Here is a 23,767-nt window from a genome sequence, read left to right as displayed (position 1 = left end):
TGAACATTTATGCGGTTGTGCCGCTCCCACGCCTGTAGCAGCCGGGCTGCTCGGATCCGTCCCGCTGTGTGGCTCGAGGGATCCTCCGGACGCGGGGGTCATGCGGACACGCCAAATGTAAAGGGGGACGTAGTTGTACGGCCTTGGCCGTATTCAGTTTGTGACGCCACACACGGGTTGTGGTGAAAGGTGGCACCACCGCTGCTGTTGTGGGATACCCTGGGGAGATGTAATGGCAGCCAGATGTTAACTCCTCCGTGGGTAGGGATGGTTGCCCCGGGACCCAGTGGCTCTGTGCAGGGGATGGCGATGGCAGGGGCCTGCACGCCCGGACGTACCATAGGATGTTTGGTTACTCACAATTAAATGAATCACATGAGTCTTTTGATAAACCAAGGTGCTGGTGGCCGGCCGCCGCAGCCGGTTGTACTCTGGTCCCCTACCCGGGCTGGTGGTCGCCGTCTTTTCCCTCTGCACTGTGTTTGCTTGTGTTGGACTTCCCGGTATGGAACATGGGAGTCCGCTCCCGGCTTGTTGTGTATCTGAGGAGCCAAGCCCGCTGATGCTGACCCGTGGGATCTACCGGGCCCGGGCGGATGCCCTATCCCTCTTTGTGAGTGGTTGTCTGCTTTTGGGACTTTGGTTGTGAGAGGACCTATAATCCTGCCCTCAATCGGTTGATTAGCTAGGATGTTGGTTCCGGTCCTGACTTCAGGGTCCGAGTACCCCCCTTTGTGCTCCGGTTTCCGGTCTGGTCTCTGGTGTCGGTACCGGCGGGCTCCAACCCTGTCCCGGTCCACCTCGGATCTCCGGCTGCCGTCTTCCCGTCGCCTGCCAACGGAGACCACCGTCTGCCACCTAGCCAAGGAGGTACCAGGGCTCCAACCCTGGCACCGTTCAACTTGAGCTTCTCCTCTGCTGGAGCTGCACCTAGCCCCAGCCCACACTCCTCGCCACTTGCACTACAACTTCAATCTACTTGTTTTCCCACCCCGGGCTGTCTAGACCCCTAGATGGGTGTTTCCTAATCGCCTGGTCCCGACAACTGGTGTGCCTGTCTTGCCCTGAGGGGGGTGACTAGGGTTTCAGGTCGGCTGTGTGTGACCCTGTGGGGGATGGTGTAATGCGGGGGACCTAATGTGTGACTACCTGGTTTTGCCAGGGCGTCACACTGTTATCTTCCTTCTGTGACATAACACAGGGGAGCAGCCATCAAAGTTAAATAAGTAAATTTGCAAAATCCTCTTATTTCATTAGGTTTCTTTGGCGAATGTAACACTAACTACAGGGTCATGAGACACGCGGCCCCGTTACACGGTTTTTGAAGAGGAGAATCAGTTCCAAAAAACTCTGCACGCACATGGCCTTAGCTTTAAAATATTTGCACACAGTCTCTTTTTCATGCGGAGATACTCTGAAGACGCCTTGGCTTCTTTTTGACCCTTTTGCCAGTCTTTTTGCTTTAAAGGGAATCTGTCAGCAGGTTTTTGCTATATAATCTGAGAGCAGCATAAAATAGGGCAGGATAGCGTGATTCCAGGGATGTGTCACTTACTGGGCTGCTTGCTGTAGTTTTCATAAAATACGCGTTTTGTCTGATGTGGATGTAAGCAGATCTAACACTTGTGGGCTGTGTATGACCCCGCCCACACCCCTGATTGGCAGCTTCCTGTGTACACTGTGCATTGCCAACAAGATGCTAATCAGTGGTGGGGGCAGGGTTACATAAGTTAGCTGGACTGAGCACCACCTGATATGTAGTCCTGTAGTGATAATCTCCTGCGGAGAAAATACTGTTTGTATTGAAAACTACAACAGTCAGCTTGTAAGTGACACATCCCTTGAATCAGGGCCTCTGCTCCTAAATTATACTGCAGTTAGATTAAACCGCAAAAAATTGCTGACAGATTCCTTCTAAAAAATGCCTGCAGTTTCTTCATTATAGACTGGAGCTTTAAAAAAATAAAAAAAAATTGGAAAATGTTTGAAAAAGACAACCCAAAATCACTGGGAAAGCGAAAAAATTTTTAGGTTCCCTTCATACATCTGCCCGTTGTGGAGTTCCATGGGCTATCCTTGAGTCATCAGTGGGCTATCTGTGTGACATCCGAAATTGCAAACAGAGCATGAACTTGTATGCTCATCTGTCTCCAGAGCTGCTGTCTCCAGTGCTGCTGTTGCTTCCGGGTCCAGATTCAGTGCAATAAATATTCATGAGGCATAATGAGCAGGACTCCGGAAGCGACAGCAGCACTGGAGAAAGGTAAGTGTGACGCCCTGGCACAGCCAGGTTGTCACATAAAGAGTTAATCCTCCTTGGTAATCTGATCTCACACCGGTGCAGCCAGACAAGCACAGCCCCAGTGTGAGAGAAAAGCAGAGGAGAGGGGAGGGGCTAGGGCAGAGAGTGTGTGGAGTGCAGACAGGACAGAGGTCTGGAGTTAGCTCCCAGGCTGGGAGTGAAGCGTTCTCCAAAAGGGCTGGCCGTAGTGAGGAAGGGGCCAGAACAGGTAGCCGGAGCCGGGCGGTGGCCCCTCGGTACCTGGGTACCCGGATCACTACAGGGGAGAGGATTCCCCGTTCCCGGCTGAGGAGAAAGGAGAGAGAGAGAGAGAGGAGAAAAAGGCACCTGGCTGCAGGGAGAGAACAACAAGGGCTGCTGCACCGTGTGTGGGATACTAACACCCCCGTACCGGAGGCCGCGGACACCGGCAATTCTTAGTTCACCAGTGACTCCGTGTGACTTTCTTGTGAGTACACCCGTGCCCTCGGGCACCGCACTGCAGCACTGCGCCCTGCCCCCTGCTTACCCCATTACCGGGCCCCGGGACAACCAACCCCCCTACCCACGGAGGGGACATAACAACTACGCTGCTCCCTGTCATCGCTCCCGGGATCCCCTTCCAGAGCAGCGGTGGTGTTCCACCATCACCACAACCGTGGGTGGCGTCACGGACAATTCCCCTTACCAAATCCCCTTTATACTGTGGAGCCTGGGATCACAGGCCGGGTCACGCTACCGTGATACCCACAGAAGTGACTCTGTGGCCCGGATCTGAGTACCCCCTGGTCCCCGGGCGAAACATTTGGCGTCACGAACAGGATCGAACCCATCCAGTTACCTGGAGGAAGTGCGCCTTATTCTGGACTGTCAGCGGTGATCCGCTGCAAAAATCTTAAAGTCACCATCTTTACCGCCATTTTGGGCGCGAAAATCTCCCGCCCAGCACCTTCTTCCCCAAGCGTTGGGCGCGAAAAAGAGGCTCCGCACCCCCCGAGAACGCGGGCGGAAGTGAAGCTCCGGAGGACCGGAAGCGAAAGGGAAACTTTAAAAGTTGCTGGAAGGACTGCTCCCGAGTACCAAGGGGGAGCAGTAGAAAGGAACCGCAGCTTATGTGACAAGGACTGTGGAAGCAGGGACACCAGGACTCTGCCAGCATTTGGTTCCTGGAAGAGGCCGCCGCAGCGATGCACCGAGCCGTTACCCCTGTTACCGGTAGCGGAGCCCGCAGCGCCTGTTGGGGAGGACCCAGACCTGGGGTCCCCAGGCCTCACCTTTGTCACCACCCTGCCACCGGCCCCGGCAGTCCGCCCGGCCGCGACGGAGATGACGACGGCTCCGGCAGTCCGCCCGGCCGCAACGGCAGCGAAGTACCGGTCCCGTTGACCAATTTGGAGCCGTTTCTGGACTGGGGTCAAGGGGTGCTGCCTGGGTTTTAGGGGCAGCACCAAGGCTAGGTTGTTTGGGTGGGTGACTAAAGGACCCGTTACACAGTTATTATTAAAAGTGTTATATGTTGTTGCAACGTTGAAGCAATGTGCATCCCGCTGTGGGAAGATTGAAAATGTTTGAAATGTTTTATCCTTTTTCCAGTTTTAATAAAATGTCGGTGCCTAGACGGCCCGAGGACGGGCCGTGTTTTACCAAGGGGGTGTGTGACGCCCTGGCACAGCCAGGTTGTCACATAAAGAGTTAATCCTCCTTGGTAATCTGATCTCACACCAGTGCAGCCAGACAAGCACAGCCCCAGTGTGAGAGAAAAGCAGAGGAGAGGGGAGGGGCTAGGGCAGAGAGTGTGTGGAGGGCAGACAGGACAGAGGTCTGGAGTTAGCTCCTAGGCTGGGAGTGAAGCGTTCTCCAAAAGGGCCGGGGCAGGCCGTAGTGAGGAAGGGGCCAGAACAGGTAGCCGGAGCCGGGCGGTGGCCCCTCGGTACCTGGGTACCCGGATCACTACAGGGGAGAGGATTCCCCGTTCCCGGCTGAGGAGAAAGGAGAGAGAGAGAGAGAGGAGAAAAAGGCACCTGGCTGCAGGGAGAGAACAACAAGGGCTGCTGCACCGTGTGTGGGATACTAACACCCCCGTACCGGAGGCCGCGGACACCGGCAATTCTTAGTTCACCAGTGACTCCGTGTGACTTTCTTGTGAGTACACCCGTGCCCTCGGGCACCGCACTGCAGCACTGCGCCCTGCCCCCTGCTTACCCCATCACCGGGCCCCGGGACAACCAACCCCCTACCCATGGAGGGGACATAACAACTACGCTGCTCCCTGTCATCGCTCCCGGGATCCCCTTCCAGAGCAGCGGTGGTGTTCCACCATCACCACAACCGTGGGTGGCGTCACGGACAATCTCCCCTAACAAAACCCCTTTTACTGTGGAGCCTGGGATCACACACCGGGTCACGCCATCGTGATACCCACAGAAGTGACTCTGTGGCCCGGATCTGAGTACCCCCTGGTCCCCGGGCGAAACATAAGTATAAAAATAAATTTCTCAGTGACATGTCTTCCCTCCGGTACGGGTCTGTGACACCTGTCCGGAACCACATTCTCAGGATGGCTGTAATGGACAGGCTAGAGGAAAGCCGCTCACTAAGCAGGATCTCGAGAACCCCCAAACCCTTTAACCTCTATACAGGGATTTGGAATTACCACAGGGCCCCTGAGATCGCTACCTGTGGAAGGCTGCAGTCCAGATGAGAGTAGTAGTCCGGCAGGGTCAAACTAGGAGATACGGAAAAGGGACAAAAATCGGCAGACAAGGACGTAGTCAGGAAATCAGGCCGAGGTCAAAACCGGAGATGACAGCACGGTACAAGAACTGCAGGCAGGAGGGTAGTCAGAGAGCAGGCAGGGGTCAAAAGACAGGAATCAATATCCAGAGCAGGGAGAACCAGAGTATAGCAGGAATACAAAACTATATCTGGCAGTGGTCAGCAGACAGGAGGAGGAATAAGAAGGGTGTGGTGTCTTCCCATTGGCTGTAGCTGAATGGTGGTAACTTCAACTGGAAGACACACGCCACCTACAGTCAGCCAGTGTTACTGCAGAAACCCAGCTTAGTGAATGAATGGAGGTTGCGCCCACGAGAGCCACGGGCACCGACTCCTCTCCTATCACTAGCACCGTTCATGGCGGGAATACGGCGCCACCTGGTGACCAAAGCAGAAGTCGCAGGAGCGTACTCCAGTGAGGATGTGACAGGGTCACAATGATGTCACACAGATCACATCGGTGTGCGGTCCGTGTCACTCCCGTGCTACCAGCAAAAAAAATTGACATCATGTCAGTGTGGAGCACACGAACAGCGTCAAAACAATGACGTGTGACCAAGCTCATTGATTTTAATGGGTCTACATGTGTCCGTGTCTACAGTACGTATGGAAAAGGACACCACATGTACTGGAGACACAAATGTGTGAAGACCACATTAAAGTATTGAAACGTTAGGAAACAACCCCCCCCCCCCCAAAAAAAAAAAAACCAAAAAAAAAAAACATTTCAAGGTAAAAAAGAGTTTCATGAAGAGTCTTCCTTTTGATAAACTTGACAGGTTTCCCCTGCCTGGAAATTATGTGGTGGTCACATACTCGTAGAGAGGAGATACTCTGGATAAAGGCTCATGCACCTCTCGGCCCTAACCCATCATCTTGTTTATACCATCCATATAGCACCAGGCTGTGCTCATTATGTCCCTACATCACGTTAAACTGTCTAATTCCATAAGAGAAGACAGATCTCATTAAGAGGCAAATGTGAAGAAGAAGAATAAAATAATAAAAATAATAATAATAATAATAATAATAAATAAAAATCACTGCGTTCTTACTTTATTTCCTCTGAAGATTTTCCCGTATCGGGCGATGACAATTTTTCCTGTACAGTTGATGCTCATGTTTCGCGAAAGAAAAAAAAAGTCCTCTGTTCGGGCGTAATTCACATAGATCAGATCTCCCTGCAAGAAAAGAAGACAAACTCAACAAACGGACGGTAGAAGACCAGTAACGGATCAATTTACTATTGAATGTTTTGAGCTCCAACAATTGAGTCAAGGTTGGAGAAGGTCTTGGGTCTTCTATTCAAAGGGGAAATATTCATCTTCTGTGTTCAAGAGCGCACCGCTCCCCTGCCTCCTGGCTTCCTGGGAGCAGTGCGCTCCTGAAGTTTAACAGTGTGGACTGCGCCAATAGCGTGACGCCCTGGACTAGCCAGGTAGTCACAGTTAGTGCCCCATACAACACCTGTCCCCTAAAAAGGAGTCAGCCATCAGCCAACCACAAAAACCCTAGTCACCTCCCTCAGTGCTTGATGAACACACCAGGGAAGCGGAGCCAGGCGGTTGGCACACCCACCGAAGAGTTCAGAGGGCCTGAGGCAGGAAAGGAGTCTGAGTCTAGTCGACAGGAGTGGAGGAGGTGAGGCCTGTGAGACAGGCCGGTGACAGTCTGACAGGTGTGAGGGTCGTAGCCCGAACACCTTGGCTAGGAGGCAAGCGGTGGCCTCAACCAGCAGGAACCGGGAAGACGGCTCAGTGGAACCGTGGTGGACCGAGACAGGGTAGTGGCCCGCCGATACCGACCCGGGGAACCGACTTGGAAACCGGAGCACACAGGGGGGTACTCAGACCCTGAAACGAGGTCCAGAATCCACTGGACTGAGTTAATTAACTGATTGCGGTCTGGACTATAGGTCCTTTCCCACCCAAGTCCCGACTGAAGACAACAGCCCACCGAGGGGGATAGAAAGCCACCGCACAGGCAGAGAGATCCCACGGGCCAGCGTCTGCGGGCAAAAGAGCTCTCCCGACATACATAAAGCCGGGGAGCGGACTCCCGTGGCTGAAGCGCAGGCAGTCAACAGCTACACAACATGGTGCAGGAGAAAGGCAGAGACCACAATCTGGCTGCGGGACCCGACCACCATCAACTTGGTTTACCAGAGACTTGTGTATGTTAATAACAGTGAGTACAACAGTGCCCTCCGGCCGCGCACTGCCCTGCACCGCCCAGCTATCCCCAACGGGTCCCGGGGCCATCATCCCTGCCCACGGTGTTAACATCGTGCTGCACTACCATCTCCCCCGGGTGCCCCGTAACTGCAGCGGTGGTGTCTACCTTCACCACATCCCGTGGGTGGCGTCACGAACTCAAGCGTGGCTCCGGCCGTACACCTACCTAACCCCCCCCACCGAAAGCGGCAGCATCCCCTTTCAGAGCGAAGTGACCCCGGGTCCGGAGGCGCTCGAGCCACCCACCAACGAGCCCGGATCCAAGCGGCTCGGCTGCAATAGTACAATAGTCCAAACCATGCACTCTGCCATGCCTTTAAGAGAGGTTATTTTGCCTCTGTAGCATGGGAGCAGTGCAAAGGCACGGAAACAATCTGGTTACCTCTGATAGATTGCCTAGGTCACCAGCCACCACTACAATGAGCAGTACACTAGAGACACTTAAAAATCTGGTAAATTGGTTGTTTTATACAAGCACTTTGCAAATTTACCAATGTGGGACAACCTCTATAACAAATCTGGAGATTATTTTCAACCCACCCGTCGGCTAACCCCACCCAATGACAGATTAGGTCCGCTTAGTATATGTAGATTGCTTCAGCTTTGAAGCACAGTGGCCAAATTTTCCCATCCACAAAATTTTCGGAAAAAGACTTTCAAAAAGATTTGGCAAAGTCCAGAATGCCATAAAATCTCTTTAAACACCAGCACTTTTTTTGTGCATGGCAATCGGATGGTATGTCATGAAAGCAAGCCCTGGTGTCCAACTGCTCATTTCATGGATGAAGGGTATATCCTATAAATGGAGCCAGATTATGAGCACACTAACTCATTGCTATGACATGTCTTCTCCTAAGCAGGAGCTGTAAAAGTTGGGAAGTTTGCGTTGTACTAATTGTGTCCACTTTTCCCAATCGTATTCTTGGACTTCTTCAGGAACCTCATCTCAGCCCATTTATGGATGAAACATCTCTTGAAGAGCATCCAAAATACATAAAACAAGCCATCATTTGTACTGGGGAGGGGTACATGAGAAGCAAATTAATAAGTGGAATTGTAAAACTATCAGTGCACACATCCCAAGTCATGGCGGCAAACCACCGGTGTTAAAACCGGTGTGTCTAGCGGTGGATCCTCCACCTCACATGAGCGGGTGCAGATTTGCGCAGAAGTAATTTTTAGGTTACATTAATGTCTTAAAAAACAAAAAAAAAAAAAAAAAGTGTCCGGGCACGCGCTTTCTGGTACACCACAATAATCACCTATTGATCATTTTTCACACATGGTGAAATAATAAAAATTTCCCGCAGTTTGCAACTTTTTGGGACTTAAAAAATGCAAATGATTGGAGCCTAAGTTCCTTTTTATTTCTATTTCTTTCTTGTGCCATTTGTTGGGGTTTTTTTGCTCCAAATTATTCAAAATGATGCACATGATATATGAAGTAAAAAATGAGGAGGGGGGAGGTGTACAGCACAACTATCCTCTAAATTAAAAACAGAGGTTATCTCAAACCATTAAAGTTAAAAGTGATCATTCCTGAAATAGTAAAGCTGACTTTACGCCCTTATTCATAGTATCACATAGGCTGCAAGTTTTCCAGAAATGCGTCAGTTATACCAAATCATTGATGATCTCTTAACTTTTTATATGGATTGAAATTAACTCGGTTTTTAACTTATTGGATGGCTGTGCTGTACTCCTCCCCCCTTCTCATTGTGGCTCACTCTGCTATGCTGCACCATCACAGGACTAGCACTCTCCGGATTTTTCGGCTTACCAATTATCTCCCCGGCGTGGTGAGTTCCATCTTTATCTCCATTCCTAAGTCAAAAAGTGTCTTACCTTTTTTTTTTTTTACAACTTTTTAGAGCAAAAAGTTGCACTTTTTTTGTGCAAAAAGTTCTGATTTAAGTAAAATCACTTTAAGAATGGACTGGAGTTCAATCGAGCAAAAAAATAAATAGCAACTTTTTTTTTTTGAAAAATTACAAAATTGCAAATGATGAATTAGCCGAAAAAAATCTAAAAAGCCTAAATCCCACCACCATGATGAACATAAAAAATAAAAAAAAACATGCAAACCCAAGTATGATAGACTTTAGAAAGGCATAAATTAAAAGCAAAACAGGCACAAAACAGAAAACCTAAAGGCAAAAAAAGCACAGTTGTAATAAAGCAGTGGGCTCATAGGTCACGCCAAAAGCTGGCTTAACTGTTGCGGGCGAAAATGTATAGTTACGTGGCATCATTAGTGAGGAGCAACTTGAGATAGCACTGGGTAACGTGAGAAGTTTATGGCTGAGAAAGAACACGAGTGTGCTCTAAAAAGGGTTGGTTTGCCTTGTCTTTTGACCTCCAATTGGCCACCACTGATCATCTTAGGCCGGTTTCACACATCCGGCTTTTTGCCGTTTTGCCGGATGCGGCGCTCTCCCGTACAGTTAATACAGTACAATGACAGCGCAACAAGCGCCGGTCACATGCTGTCATGTGACCGGCGCATGTGACCCGGAAGTTACAGCGCTGTCATTGTACTGTATTAACTGTACGGAAAAGCGCCGCATCCGGCAAAAAGCCGGATGTGTGAATCTCAGTTTAGCATAGTGGCTTTTTTACATGGAAGTGGCACAATCTTCATAAGATACTCTGTACAAAGTAGAATTCATTTAAGTCCCATCTCTTCCTTAGAAACCCCAAACTGTATAAATGCCTAAAAGTAGATTACAAATGGAGGAACGCTGCATGCAGTCTCAGGACTGGACCTCTTACCTCAGGTTCTCCCTTAGCAGAAAAAGCATTATATGGTGGGATGATATCGGTGAAGTTCTTATATCCGTCTGGTGGTGGCTCGGACATGGAAGTATTAAAGATCTGAAAATAAATGTAACATTTTAGGTTACACACGTTTTAGCAAACACCTGGATCATTGAATAATAATTAGACTATTTTCATAAAATTCATACCCTAAGTGGGAAATACAGTTAGGTCCAGAAATATTTGGACAGTGACACAATTTTGGCGAGTTGGGCTCTGCATGCCACCACATTGGATTTGAAATGAAACCTCTACAACAGAATTCAAGTGCAGATTGTAACGTTTAATTTGAAGGTTTGAACAAAAATATCTGATAGAAATTGTAGGAATTGTCACATTTCTTTACAAACACTCCACATTTTAGGAGGTCAAAAGTAATTGGACAAATAAACCAAACCCAAACAAAATATTTCTATTTTCAATATTTTGTTGCGAATCCTTTGGAGGCAATCACTGCCTTAAGTCTGGAACCCATGGACATCACCAAACGCTGGGTTTCCTCCTTCTTAATGCTTTGCCAGGCCTTTACAGCCGCAGCCTTCAGGTCTTGCTTGTTTGTGGGTCTTTCCGTCTTAAGTCTGGATTTGAGCAAGTGAAATGCATGCTCAATTGGGTTAAGATCTGGTGATTGACTTGGCCATTGCAGAATGTTACACTTTTTTGCACTCATGAACTCCTGGGTAGCTTTGGCTGTATGCTTGGGGTCATTGTCCATCTGTACTATGAAGCGCCGTCCGATCAACTTTGCGGCATTTGGCTGAATCTGGGCTGAAAGTATATCCCAGTACACTTCAGAATTCATCCGGCTACTCTTGTCTGCTGTTATGTCATCAATAAACACAAGTGACCCAGTGCCATTGAAAGCCATGCATGCCCATGCCATCACGTTGCCTCCACCATGTTTTACAGAGGATGTGGTGTGCCTTGGATCATGTGCCGTTCCCTTTCTTCTCCAAACTTTTTTCTTCCCATCATTCTGGTACAGGTTGATCTTTGTCTCATCTGTCCATAGAATACTTTTCCAGAACTGAGCTGGCTTCATGAGGTGTTTTTCAGCAAATTTAACTCTGGCCTGTCTATTTTTGGAATTGATGAATGGTTTGCATCTAGATGTGAACCCTTTGTATTTACTTTCATGGAGTCTTCTCTTTACTGTTGACTTAGAGTCAGATACACCTACTTCACTGAGAGTGTTCTGGACTTCAGTTGATGTTGTGAACGGGTTCTTCTTCACCAAAGAAAGTATGCGGCGATCATCCACCACTGTTGTCATTCGTGGACGCCCAGGCCTTTTTGAGTTCCCAAGCTCACCAGTCAATTCCTTTTTTCTCAGAATGTACCCGACTGTTGATTTTGCTACTCAAAGCATGTCTGCTATCTCTCTGATGGATTTTTTCTTTTTTTTCAGCTTCAGGATGTTCTGCTTCACCTCAGTTGAGAGTTCCTTAGACCGCATGTTGTCTGGTCACAGCAACAGCTTCCAAATGCAAAACCACACACCTGTAATCAACCCCAGACCTTTTAACTACTTCATTGATTACAGGTTAACGAGGGAGACGCCTTCAGAGTTAATTGCAGCCCTTAGAGTCCCTTGTCCAATTACTTTTGGTCCCTTGAAAAAGAGGAGGCTATGCATTACAGAGCTATGATTCCTAAACCCTTTCTCCGATTTGGATGTGAAAACTCTCATATTGCAGCTGGGAGTGTGCAGTTTCAGCCCATATTATATATAGAATTGTATTTCTGAACATGTTTTTGTAAACAGCTAAAATAACAAAACTTGTGTCACTGTCCAAATATTTCTGGACCTAACTGTATGTGATGACCTATTATAGGCTTAAGCATGGAGGAACGGGAACCCTCTATTGGTGATCAGATGTGGTCCCACTAGTCTAGGCTTCACCAGTGAAAAGGTAATAAATGACTCTGTCTGGAATTCCTCTCTTCAATTTGGCCCAAATTTAACGATAACGACTAGGGATGATCGAATATCACAAATGTTCGGTAATATTCAGCTTCGCGAATATCCGACGAATAGGTCGCCGCTATGCGAATATTCGATGCGCAATGTAAGTCTATGGGAAGCTCGAATAGTTGCTATTCGGCAACTATTCAAGTTTCCCATAGACGTACATTGCGCATCGAATATTCACAAATAGTCGAATAGCGGCGACCTATTCGGCGAATATGGGTGTTGCCAAATATTTGATCATCCCTAATAATGACTCTGCAGACATGGCGTTCATGATGGTGACTCTGCTCATTCCGTCTCAGTCTATACGGCAAAGGTATCGAGTTTTCCACAGCAAATTGCTTGCTACAAATGTTTGTTCTCCCCATATTGTTTTAGTCGCCTCCTGTACTAAAAATAATGATAGGTGACTTAGATAGTGAGCCCTAATGGGGACATTGATGATGATGATGATGTCCTTAACCCCTTTGTGACAAGGCGATTTTCCATTTTTGGAATTTCATTTTTTTTTTTTAACAAAAGCGATAAAATGTCTCTTTATTTCTCTGTCAATATAGCCATGTGAGTGTTTGATTTTTGCAGCAGGGGGAGGGAAGGGTGCTGTAATTTTAATGACACCATCCATTTTATTATGCGGGGGAAAAAAATCCAAGCGCAGTAACATTGCGAAAAAATTGAATTTCGTAATTGTTTATTGAGATTTATTTTTACGACGTTCATTATACAGTAAAAACGACCTGGCAATAAGATTATCAAGGTACAGAACGATATATGATGATACCAAACATGGCAGTTTTATTTTTCTTATTTACTGGTAAGTGCGGAAAAACAAATTTGAGAAGAAAAAAAAAAAAAAAAAAGTTGCAAGTGTCACCATATTCCGAGACCAAAAAAGTTTTCCACTTTCTGGTGGGTAAAGCAGTGGACTTGTTTTATGTTTGTTTTTATTGATACCATTTTGAACGCATCTTATTGCATTTTTTTGCAGTGGCCAAAAAAAACGTAGTTTTTGTGTTTTGATTTTTTTTCCTCATTACAGCATTTACCGAATGTATAAATTAATTTTATATTTTGGCTGATCAGAATTTTATGGACCTAAAATATCTATTTTTAAATGTGACTTTTTTTTTGTACTATGAGAAAATGGGTTGATTAAAAGTTTAGATTTTTTTTATATTTTCTATACTTTTTGTTTTTAATTTATGCTGTATTTTGTACTCCCCATAGGAGACTTGAACTGATTGTCTGATCACTTATACTATACACAAAATTACCACAGTACTGCCATCATGGACTACTATGAACGCTAGCCGTAGGCTGTCTTTCACTGGAGCACTGTTTTTAGCCACCGGCGGTTATGGCAGACCATCAGCTAACTACATTCATATTGCAGGAGTACCGATGATTGGTTAGGAAAGGGCACCCTCAATCCGTGTACTGTAATTGCCACCATCACTGGTTGAAGCAGGAGGAGCTTCGCTCTCCTCACAGCTGGTAAAGGTAAATGATGGTTGACTAACCTAGCCATCATTAGCTGGAAAAACTTCAAGTTCAGTTCTTGAGCCCGCATCAAAGCATGACACCTCACATGTGATAGTATATTATATGTCAAAAAGGAATTAAAGGGTTTGTCCACTACTTGGACAACCCATTCTCATACCCTATGTTTGTCCCTGTTAAAATAAAAAAAACCCTATACTCACCTCCCGTGCCGTTGTAGTTCCAGCGGTGTCAGCACTCACATTCTCAGGCCTCATGTGAGGTGGTTACATCACGTGAGCTCAGGGCCCAATCACCACCGACTTCTCTCTCCCCACCTTCAGATATATGAGTAATCAGGCTCACGTGAGGCGGTTATGTAGTACCCACAGGGCAAGGGGTTAACTTTACTCGTGGCCGGGCCGGTGATATCGGGTCTGGGATGTCATGGGTGGCCCTGCCCGTCTCCGTGGCCCCGAGGCGTACAATATAAGGGATGATGAAGGATGATGAAGTGGTAGTTTGTATCGTGACACCACCTGTGGTACGCGGCCAGGGATTAGTTGCCACTGCGGCTGATGGTGTTGCAGCAAAGATTGTTCTGCTCCCCACAGGTGGATCGGGCTCCGGGGAGAATGATGAGGGACCATAATGGTCGCTGGCGCTAAAGCGCGGGGTGATAGCGTTGGCAATAAGAGGCTGAGTCAGCTGCTGTGGTTCCAGGTCTTTTTACTCACAGTTCAAGTGTTGCCTCAGGGTACCGGTCTCTGCCGTGATGGACCCCAGCCGATCCCGGATCCTTTGGAGGTCAGTAACAGTCTGTGTAGTCTGTGGGCCCTTTTTTCTTGCGCTTTTAAAGATGAATCCCCGTGGCCTGAAGCTACTTAGGGATCCCGGACCTTGTAGTTTTAACTCCTGTCCCGTGTGCAGGTGACGCGGGTCCGTGGTGGGGTTGGACTTTTTGATCACGACCCCGGACCTTATGTACCACTGTGCTCCGGGAACTGGTGGTGGCCAGAGGGACGTACAATCCCCCTGTCCTGCGGATTCTGGAGATCCAACGTGAAGTCTGTTCCACCCTAGGGCTCTGCACACTGCACTGCGCCGATCCTGAGGGAGCAATGAAGCTCTCCCCTCGGCGACCGAATTGTCTCCTGTGTCCCACTGGAGCGACCAAAAAAAATCTGTCTGCTACTTTCCTCTCCTGCTGGAAAACTCACAACTGTTGTGTAAGCTCCTAACTCCCCCTGGTGACTGCTCCTCCCCCGGCTCCCTGTCACTAGTGGGTGGTAGCCCCCTATGTTTGGTGACTACCTTAGGACCCGACCCTATCCCGGTTCCCAGTGGGGAGGGCAACCTGATTGTATGTATGCGTTTGTGTGTTGTGGAACCGGTACCGACCTCCTCTGGACCCAGGATGAGTACTGCACCTTAAGTGATACAAAGTAACGAAAATCCAGCGGATCACAGGCAGATGAATTAAAAACTTTCCTTTATTTTCATCACTTTAAAAATGGATAGACAGCATCCACAAGGCACAGTTCATCCACAAGGCACAGTTCATCCAACGCGTTTCGACATAACGCAGTGTCGTATGTTCTTATTCATGGTTATTCATGGGGGGAATTACATCACATGAGCCCTGCGTCCAATCACCACCGGCTTCTCTCTCCACCTTCAGGCATATGAGTAATCAACAAGAAGTAAGCAGCCAGCCATAGATCTCACTTCCTCTTGATTACTTATACGTACGAAGGTGGAGAGAGAGAAGATGGCGGTGATTGGGCTCGGGACTCACGTGACATAACCACCTCACGTGAGTCCTGGGAGAGCAAGTGCTGACACCGCTGGAATGACGTTGGCACGGGAGGGGAGTATAAGCGTTTTTCTTTTAATGCGGAATGAGAAGGGATTGTCCGACTAGTGCGCAACCTCATTAATGACAATGAGATTCTGCTATAACAACTCTTTAATGAGATGGCTCTGCTCAGTCTGTCCTAGTCTACAAGGCAAAGCTGAGCTCTCGAAAAACAGAAAGTATCAGCTACTGTAACCATGTTCAAATTTGAATGATTAAATAAAATTAAAAAAAAATTAAAATATATTTAGAATAAAAATCTCTGTAATGGTGTAGCCCCACAGACAATAAATGGAGCAGGACCAAACATGCGAAATTCCACTCCATTGAGATCTCGAAGGTTCCCAGAGGTCGTATCTCTGTGGATCATGTTATCCCCCTATACTATGGATAGCGGATCACTTTCAATTATGGCAATAATCCTTTAAGTAAAATGTATTATGTAGTAATCTTAAAAAGTATTTGGGTCAGATGATTAGCTCTTGACCGGTAAATGTGGTGCAACGCACAAACGTTATAGATCTGCCTCTTACCTCTGTGCCGTGTTCATCGATAATGGAGATATAGTTAGGACTGGACTCGTTGGGGTAGGACAGCAGGACGTCATAGTGAACCAACTCAACCTTATCCAACCCAAAATCTTTCCACTGAGCCTGGATTTTTTGGGCCAATAAAAGGTTCTGTTCCGTCCCCGCCAAATGGGGACTTTTCGTGAAATCTCTGAAAGACGATACAGTCAATTTTAGAAATACTTGATTTGCGCAACTTATTCTCCATCATGCTTACCGTAGGAACCTTCTTATGTTCTCCGCCTTCATGTCGGATACAATCTCCTTCCGTACGTTACGCAGCTTAAAAGAGACATCATAATTTCCATGCGACGGCCGAATAAGCCAACCTGAAAGCAAAAAAGTTTTAACTCGTACAACAGATTCTCTTCCGATCCCTTTGGCTCTCATCAATAAATATCTGACTCATCTTCATCAAAGAGCTTGATGTTTTTGTACCTAGCCCCAACACAACGGGAAGACACGTGACGCCGTAATGAGCGGTTATGGAATCATTAACTACAATAATAATTTGGAAGATTTCATTTCGTAAAAGGAATGGAAAACTTTTTCAGATCCATTATTGACATATGTCGGCCCTCGTAAGGAGGAGTGGATTTGGTAAATATAGAATCACGTGAGCTTTGTATCATTTATTTGTTTTTATGACAACACATGACTCACTTACCTGTCAGATTTACTGTATTCAACCTCAGGTAATATTTACATTCTAAGAACTAATTTTAAAGCCTTTGGTATTCATGATTATGGAGATGCAATGTGTGTATACTATACAGAGGTGTAACTAGAGTCTGACGGGACTCGGAGCAAAATTGCCACCTGCATGTTGGTCAGATGTACAAGCCACTGTAGCGGTTTAAATCCTATAAAGACATGGGGAGGCGGGGGCAACACCTTTCAGAATGTTTTAATCTTCCCCATTATGGGCGTCTTCCTAGGATATATGTCCCCCATCCTGGGACCCTTCCTGTTATATATGTCCCCCCATCCTTGGCCCCTTCCTGGTATATACGGTATGTCCCCCCATCCTTGGCCCCTTCCTGGTATATATGTCCCCCCCACCCTTGGCCCCTTCCTGGTATATATGTCCCCCCACCCTTGGCCCCTTCCTGGTATATATGTCCCCCCACCCTTGGCCCCTTCCTGGTATATATGTCCCCCCCACCCTTGGCCCCTTCCTGGTATATATGTCCCCCCACCCTTGGCCCCTTCTTGGTATATATGTCCCCATCCTTGGCCCCTTCCTGGTATATATGCTCCCCATCCTTGGCCCCTTCCTGGTATATATGCTCCCCATCCTTGGCCCCTTCCTGGTATAAATGTCCCTCATCCTTGGCCCCTTCCTGGTATATATGTCCCCCATCCTTGGCTTCTTCCTAGTATATATGCCCCCATTCTTGGCCCCTTCCTGGTATATATGTCCCCAATTCTTGTCCCCTTTCCTGGTATATATGTCCCCAATTCTTGGTTTCTTCCTGGTATATAAATCCCCCATCCTTGGCCCCTTCCTGGTATATATGCCCCCATCCTTGGCCCCATCTTGGTATACATGTCCCTCATCCTTGGCCCCTTCCTGGTATATATGCCCCCATCCTTGGCCCCGTCCTGGTATATATGTCCCTCATTCTTGGCCCCTTCCTAGTATATATGCCCCCATCCTTGGCCTCTTCCTGGTATATATGCCCCTCATCCTTGGCCCCTTCCTGGTATATATTTACCCCATCCTTGGCCCCTTCCTGGTATATATGTCGCCCCATCCTTGGCCCCTTTCTGGTATATATGCCCCCATCCTAGGCGTCTTCCTGGTATATATTTTCCCCATTCTGACCCCCTTCATGGAATACGTCCCCTATCCTGGGCTCCTACCAGGTATATGTGTAATGGTAATGACTTCCTGTCTAAATCAGGTTTATGTACATGGATTTAAAAAAAAAATGGCAATTTTCTTTTTCATATTCAGATCTTTAACAAAATAATAAAAAAAAATATTATTAATAAATAATAATAATCTTGCTATACTCCCACTAGACACTGGGTCATTTTTAGACTCATAATTTCTGTCCTTTAAAGGGAACTTGCCTTGTCATAGAACGCTATTAACCTGCAGATATGGGATTTTTCTGAAAGATAATAAGAGTTCTAAAGTTGGCCATCCACTGTGTTGAAAGCCTGGCTGCCAGGAGGAAATTAACTTTATTCCTCCCTGCAGCCTCCAGCTTTCAGTCATAGAGGTGCGACTTCAGGCACCTTTCAGTACATAGTAAGTGGCGGCTGAAACCATGCCCCAACACTGGCTGATAACCAGTTCTACACTGCTGCTATGTACTGAGCAGTGACTGAAGCTGCTCTGGCTGCGTCTCTGCGACTTAAAGCCGGAGGGTGCTGGGAAGAATAAAGTTAAATTCCTCCAGGGAACTGGGCTGTCAGTTTGGTGGCTGCACAGCTTTAGAACTCTATTAACTTGCAGATTAACTCCATATATGCAGGTTAATAGTGTTTTTTGACAAGGCAGGTTCACTTTAAGAAAGTTTACAGCAGGCTCCTTATCATCAGAGGCGGAGTCACAATGAAGGATATCCCCTCTATACACAGCTGATAATACAGAATCCACTCATGCCCCTTCCTTCCCTGGTGGGAAGGGGAATCAGATTACTTCTGGTTACAAGCATAGCCAGGCACAAGACTCTGGCAACTCCACCATTAGGGGTAAGCCTGAGTTTAGGGATAGCCTAGGAACCCCTACTGTGATGGACAGCATAGGAGCCCTTATCCCTCACTAGTCTACAGTCATATCATAATATTGTAATAGAAGAAAATTGACCAATTTGTTATTTTGTTTTTCCTGAACATGCCAACACTGTATATGGGGTCAAAAATGCTATTTGGGCATTCAGTAGGGTTCAGAAAGAATTGAGCACCATTTCATTTTTGACAAGCAAATTTCGATGGAATAGGACACAGTATCTCATTTGCAGAACCCCTGACATGCCGAAATAGCAAAATACTCAAATTTGTCTCTTTCATAAGGAATAATAGAAAAATGGAACCCAAAATTTGGTACGCAATTTCTCCCAAATGCGGTTGTAGTGCCCCTGAATACATCAGGGTGCTACAGGGAACTGTTCCCTCATGATGCAGGACCTACCCCCCCTGGTTCCAAATTCTCAGAAACCGGTGTCACCTCCATCATCAGCACCACAAATCCCAATCAACACCTCACATCATGACCTATCAGACATACCAGTGGGTTGGTCTAGCTGGAAAAGGGCCACCCACCTAGGGGTCAGGCAGACTAGTGGGAGGGAAGTGAGGGAGTCTAGTGAGAGCCCTCAAAGAGAGAGGAGCTGGGGAGTATTAGCTCCCGGGGAGCTAGAACGACCGTGGTTCGGTCGCAGACGCTGGTCCGGGACCAGAGCAGTCGGGGACCGGTGGCTGTGACATTGGATAAGGGTGTGATAGACAGTCTAGGGGGCCTGTCGGCACCAGAAAGGCCAAAATAAATGACCGGTACCGAGCACGACGGGGTACAGGACCCTAGGTCAGGAGGCGATTCAACGTCCTGGCAATTAACCTGCAGAGGAAGGAGACCTTCAGTGACCTTCCCAGAAAGCCCAGAGACTGAGGGCATCAGCACACTACGGGGGGCAGGGTTTTCCACAGAAAGCAACCCATTAAAGTCCCATGTGCCAGTCCATGGGAGTAAATCTTCAGTTAAAAACTGAAGAGCGGGACCTTATAGTTTCAGGCTAGAGGGACCCACACGGACACGAAACTCTGTGCAGGCTCCGGATTACTACATGACACCGGTGGGACCGGGTACTTGGACGGGCTCCCCGCAGCGGCACACAGAGAACTTGGTTTACTTGCAGCGTGTGTGTCTCCTTTATAATCCTCATCCAGCACCACGACTACCCACAGTGAGTACCCTGGTCCCCTGCACCCTGCGCTCCCAAATAACCACCAACACCCTGAGCCAGAGGCTTTCCCTACCTGTGGAGGGACTAACATCTGGCTGCTTAACTCCATCCGCCCCGGTACTCTTTACAGCAGCGGCGGTACTCCCATTACCGCAACCTACAGGTGGCATCACAAACTTCTCCCCTGTAAATATCCCCTTTTACGGATCAAAAAGTGTCCTCCAAGCCGGGTCCGGACCCTCCTCGAGCCACGATCCCAGATCCGAGCAGCCCGACTAACACCGGGGCGGTACACGGTGATACCACATATATGGTTGAAAACTAGTTTTTAGGCAGAAGAGAGGGATTTTTAGTTTTTGGAGAACAAATAGGTTAAGAATAGTTTGTTGACTTCATGCCGCACTTGCAGAGCCCCTGAGGTCCCAAAACAAGTGACCCTATGTGGTAGACTAAACCCTTCAAGAATTCATGTAGGGGTGTGGTGATTTTGAACTCAGAACTGTTTTAAATAATTATATAAGATCGAGATGTGAAAACAAAAAAAAGTTTTGTTTTTTCCACCACTAAAATGATGCTTTCATTCTCCCAAGAAATAGTAGGAGAAAATGGACACTAAAGTATGTTACTCAATTTCTCCCTAATGAGAGGCTGCTGATAAATCTTTGGCTTTACCCAGAAAGAAACGAGATAGGGTGATGAATCTTTCCATTTATTCCACTGATGACAACACACTTCTTACATCGCTATTCCAAGTTCTGGAAGCCTAGCAAAAAGAAGGCTTTCGCTTGTGCCTCAAACCAGGCATCAGAAATGGTGTGAAATTTGGTACCTTGAGGTGTTTCTCCAGGTTTGGAAACAGATGATAGTTGGAGGGAGCTATATCTGGTGAATAAGGTGGGTGGTCACCAGCTGCTTCCAGCTCTGCCAGTTTTGCCGTGGTCGCTTGTGCAGTGTGAGCGGAGGCGGTGTCTTGCAGGAACAAGATTCCTTTGGACAGCTTGCCGCGCTTTTTGGCCTTAATAGCTGCCTTCAATTGGTCCAAAAGTGCAATGTAATACCTTGCATTGATGGTGGAACCCTTTTGAAGGTAGTCCACTAGCAGCACACCCTCCTTATCCCAGAACACAGTTGCCATCACCTTAGTGGCTGATTTTTGCACCCTGAACTTCCTTGGACGAGGAGAACCACTATGCCTACACTCTTTTGACTGCTCCTTGTTTTCAGGGTCATACAAATAAATCCAGGTCTCATCCATAGTGACCAGTTGATCCATGAAGTTCTTATCAGACCGGAAACGCTCAGAAATGAACAGGAAAGTTTTCACTCGCTGCTTCACTGATCTGTTAAACATTTGGGGACCCACTTTGCAGATCGCTTCCTCATGTCCAAATGTTCTTGGATAATGACACAAACTCGTTCACGGGAAATCCCCATGATGTCTATTGCTTTAGCTGAAATTGGTGGATTCTCCAGTATGAGGTGGTGCACAGCATCAACGATCTCCGGAACAACAACCACTCTCGGTTGTCCAGGACGTTCTCATCATTGGGGCTGAAGTGGCCCGTTTTAAATTTGGCAACCCAGTTCTTAACTGTGTAATATGAAGGGCATTGATCCCCCAATGTCTGCGACATATCACCATGAATATCCTTCACGGACATTCCTTGCAGAAACAAGAATTTTATCACTCCGCTGACCTCAGTTGCTGTGAATTTCACATTAGACTCCGCCATTTTGTTTTCCCGCATGTGTTGAACACTGTTGCCATAAGCAACAAACACAAAATTTTGAAAACATTTATTAGACACATAAGTAGGGCTGAGCAGACCCAGTCTGTTAAAGTCTGGATCAGGGCGGTTTCAAAGTTGCACGGGTGCTGGACCCGGGACCGGGATTCCGCGTGTTTGATCCGGATCCGGCACTTGAAAAAATAAAAGGAAAAATAAAGAAAACAAGAATGAAGCAAGAGCTTCATACTTACCCAGGCTCAGGCCGGCTGTACGCTGCTCCTGCTGCCTGCCGGTGAAGACTATGAGCGGCAGAGGCGCATGCGCAGATGTAAAAAAAGAAAAAAAAAATCAGCGCACGCACCCCTGCCACTCATAGTCTTCACCACAGTGTCTTCAATAAAATGGCATGCACATGCACGAACTCCGGCGCCGTTTTAATGAAGACAAAATTACTGTGGCAATGCGCAAGCGGCACTATTAACAGCAATCGCACCACAGCGCGATAGTCAAAGAAAAGGAGGCAAGCCAGGAGGATGCCAGAAGAAGAAGAAACGTGAGGGCCTGACCCACAAAAGCCCGCCCCCGTTGCACTTGTCAAAGTGCAGTGAATTTTTGCAACTTTGATTAAAGATATCTCATCAACCACGCATCCATCTTTCTATAACAGGTATGCCTGGATTCAGCATCTTAGTACCTGTATGGCACTGCTCTTACCTCATATAGCAAAATCCTGGTGGTTTGTCCTCTTTAAAGTTGTCTACAAATTTTCCATTTTCACATTTTCTCCTCATATGTCATTGTAACATTGTAAACTTCTGTTTGGGAACTTGGCAGAGTTTTGGGAGATTTTTGGGGTTTTTTTAGGAGATTTTGGAGCGAAAACTGGGTTGAAACTCTCCAAATCTGCTTCAAAAACCCACCAAAAACTCTTGAGGGTCTTTTCAGTTTGTGCTCCAAAAAGACACCATGTGCACATACCCCGAGACCGAAGGACCACGATTTGTCCGGTGGAGATCACATTTTGAAGGAATAGTTTGTGGGTAGCACATGTGGAGCCCCTAAAGTGCTAGAACAGCAGAAAAAAAAACCAAAGTGACTTCACAAATTCAGGTAAAAGTAAGTGACTTTTGTTCTCATGGATTCCGCCCACCCCCCTTCACAAAGACTGGATGTTGCAGAGTGAAAATTGCAAATATGCTACCAAAGTGCCCACAATGTGTATCTGGAAACATGCAAATGACTAAGTGGGTTCTTCTCACCTAACTATTGCCCTTCACGTGGACATAGTCAGCGGTTTAGGCACACTGTTTATGACATATCTTACAGATATATAATTTGACAAGCCCCCTACATATTATACACTTGCACCCTTTAGTGTTAATCATGTGGTATAACAGCCTTATTTAACCTAATAAATAAATTTAAAAAAAATGAAGTGGAACCCCCCCCTATTTTTGATAACCAGCCAAGGTAAAGCAAGCAGCTGGGGGCTGGTATAATCAGGCTGGGAAGTTCCATGGTTCTTTGGCACTTCCCAGCCTAAAAATAGCAGCTCACAGCCGCCTCAGAGGTGGCGCATCCATAAGATGGACCAATTCTGGAATTTTACCTGGCTTTTTCCAATTGTCCCGGTGCGGTGGAAGTTAGGGTAATACTTTTGGAGTTTATCTCAGCTGCATATTGTCGGCTAGCATCAAGCAAGGGTTAGTAATGAAGAATCGTCCATCAGACCCCCCCCCCCCCCCCATTACTTACCCAGTAAGTAAAAACAAAACAATCCCTTCCATCCCCACACAAAAATATTTTCTTATAAAAGAAAGAACTGACCACTGGTGTTCAAAGCCTGTAGAGCGTCGATCTGATGCACAATAGCCATTGGACTACATAATGGAGGAACATTGCAGGAATCACTGGACTATGTCGGACCTGGGAATTTTGCTTTCTAATAAATTGGTGAACGATGGACAGTGTCTTGTTTTTTATTTCTCTCTTTTTATGTCTTTCAGGTTTCCCTTTATGGACTATGTCAGATTCCTTGGACTACGTCACACCTGCATGACTTTTTTTTTATAAATTGGTGACGCAGGAAATTTTTTTTTTTATCTATTGTTTGTTTTGTTTTTTTAATAACTGAG

At 47.0% G+C, this 23,767-nt stretch overlaps 1 protein-coding gene across 1 annotated transcript in view; it reads right to left on the bottom strand.

Annotated features, from left to right (window-relative positions):
• Positions 1 to 23,767, bottom strand: part of LOC142292300 (N-acetylated-alpha-linked acidic dipeptidase 2-like) — a 122,568-nt gene that overhangs the window by 96,297 nt on the left and 2,504 nt on the right. Inside the window, exons 2-5 of the mRNA XM_075337571.1 lie at positions 16,203 to 16,314; positions 15,950 to 16,136; positions 10,063 to 10,164; positions 6,112 to 6,237 (exon numbers count right to left, since the gene is read on the bottom strand). Coding sequence (XP_075193686.1) covers positions 6,112 to 6,237; positions 10,063 to 10,164; positions 15,950 to 16,136; positions 16,203 to 16,314 — 527 coding nt within the window. The remainder of the gene's footprint in view (positions 1 to 6,111; positions 6,238 to 10,062; positions 10,165 to 15,949; positions 16,137 to 16,202; positions 16,315 to 23,767) is intronic.

The sequence above is a fragment of the Anomaloglossus baeobatrachus genome, chromosome 2 (assembly GCF_048569485.1).
Source record: "Anomaloglossus baeobatrachus isolate aAnoBae1 chromosome 2, aAnoBae1.hap1, whole genome shotgun sequence".
Taxonomy (NCBI): domain Eukaryota; kingdom Metazoa; phylum Chordata; class Amphibia; order Anura; family Aromobatidae; genus Anomaloglossus; species Anomaloglossus baeobatrachus.
Note: the sequence above shows the minus strand (reverse complement) of the source record. Positions and strands in the feature narration are given on the sequence as shown.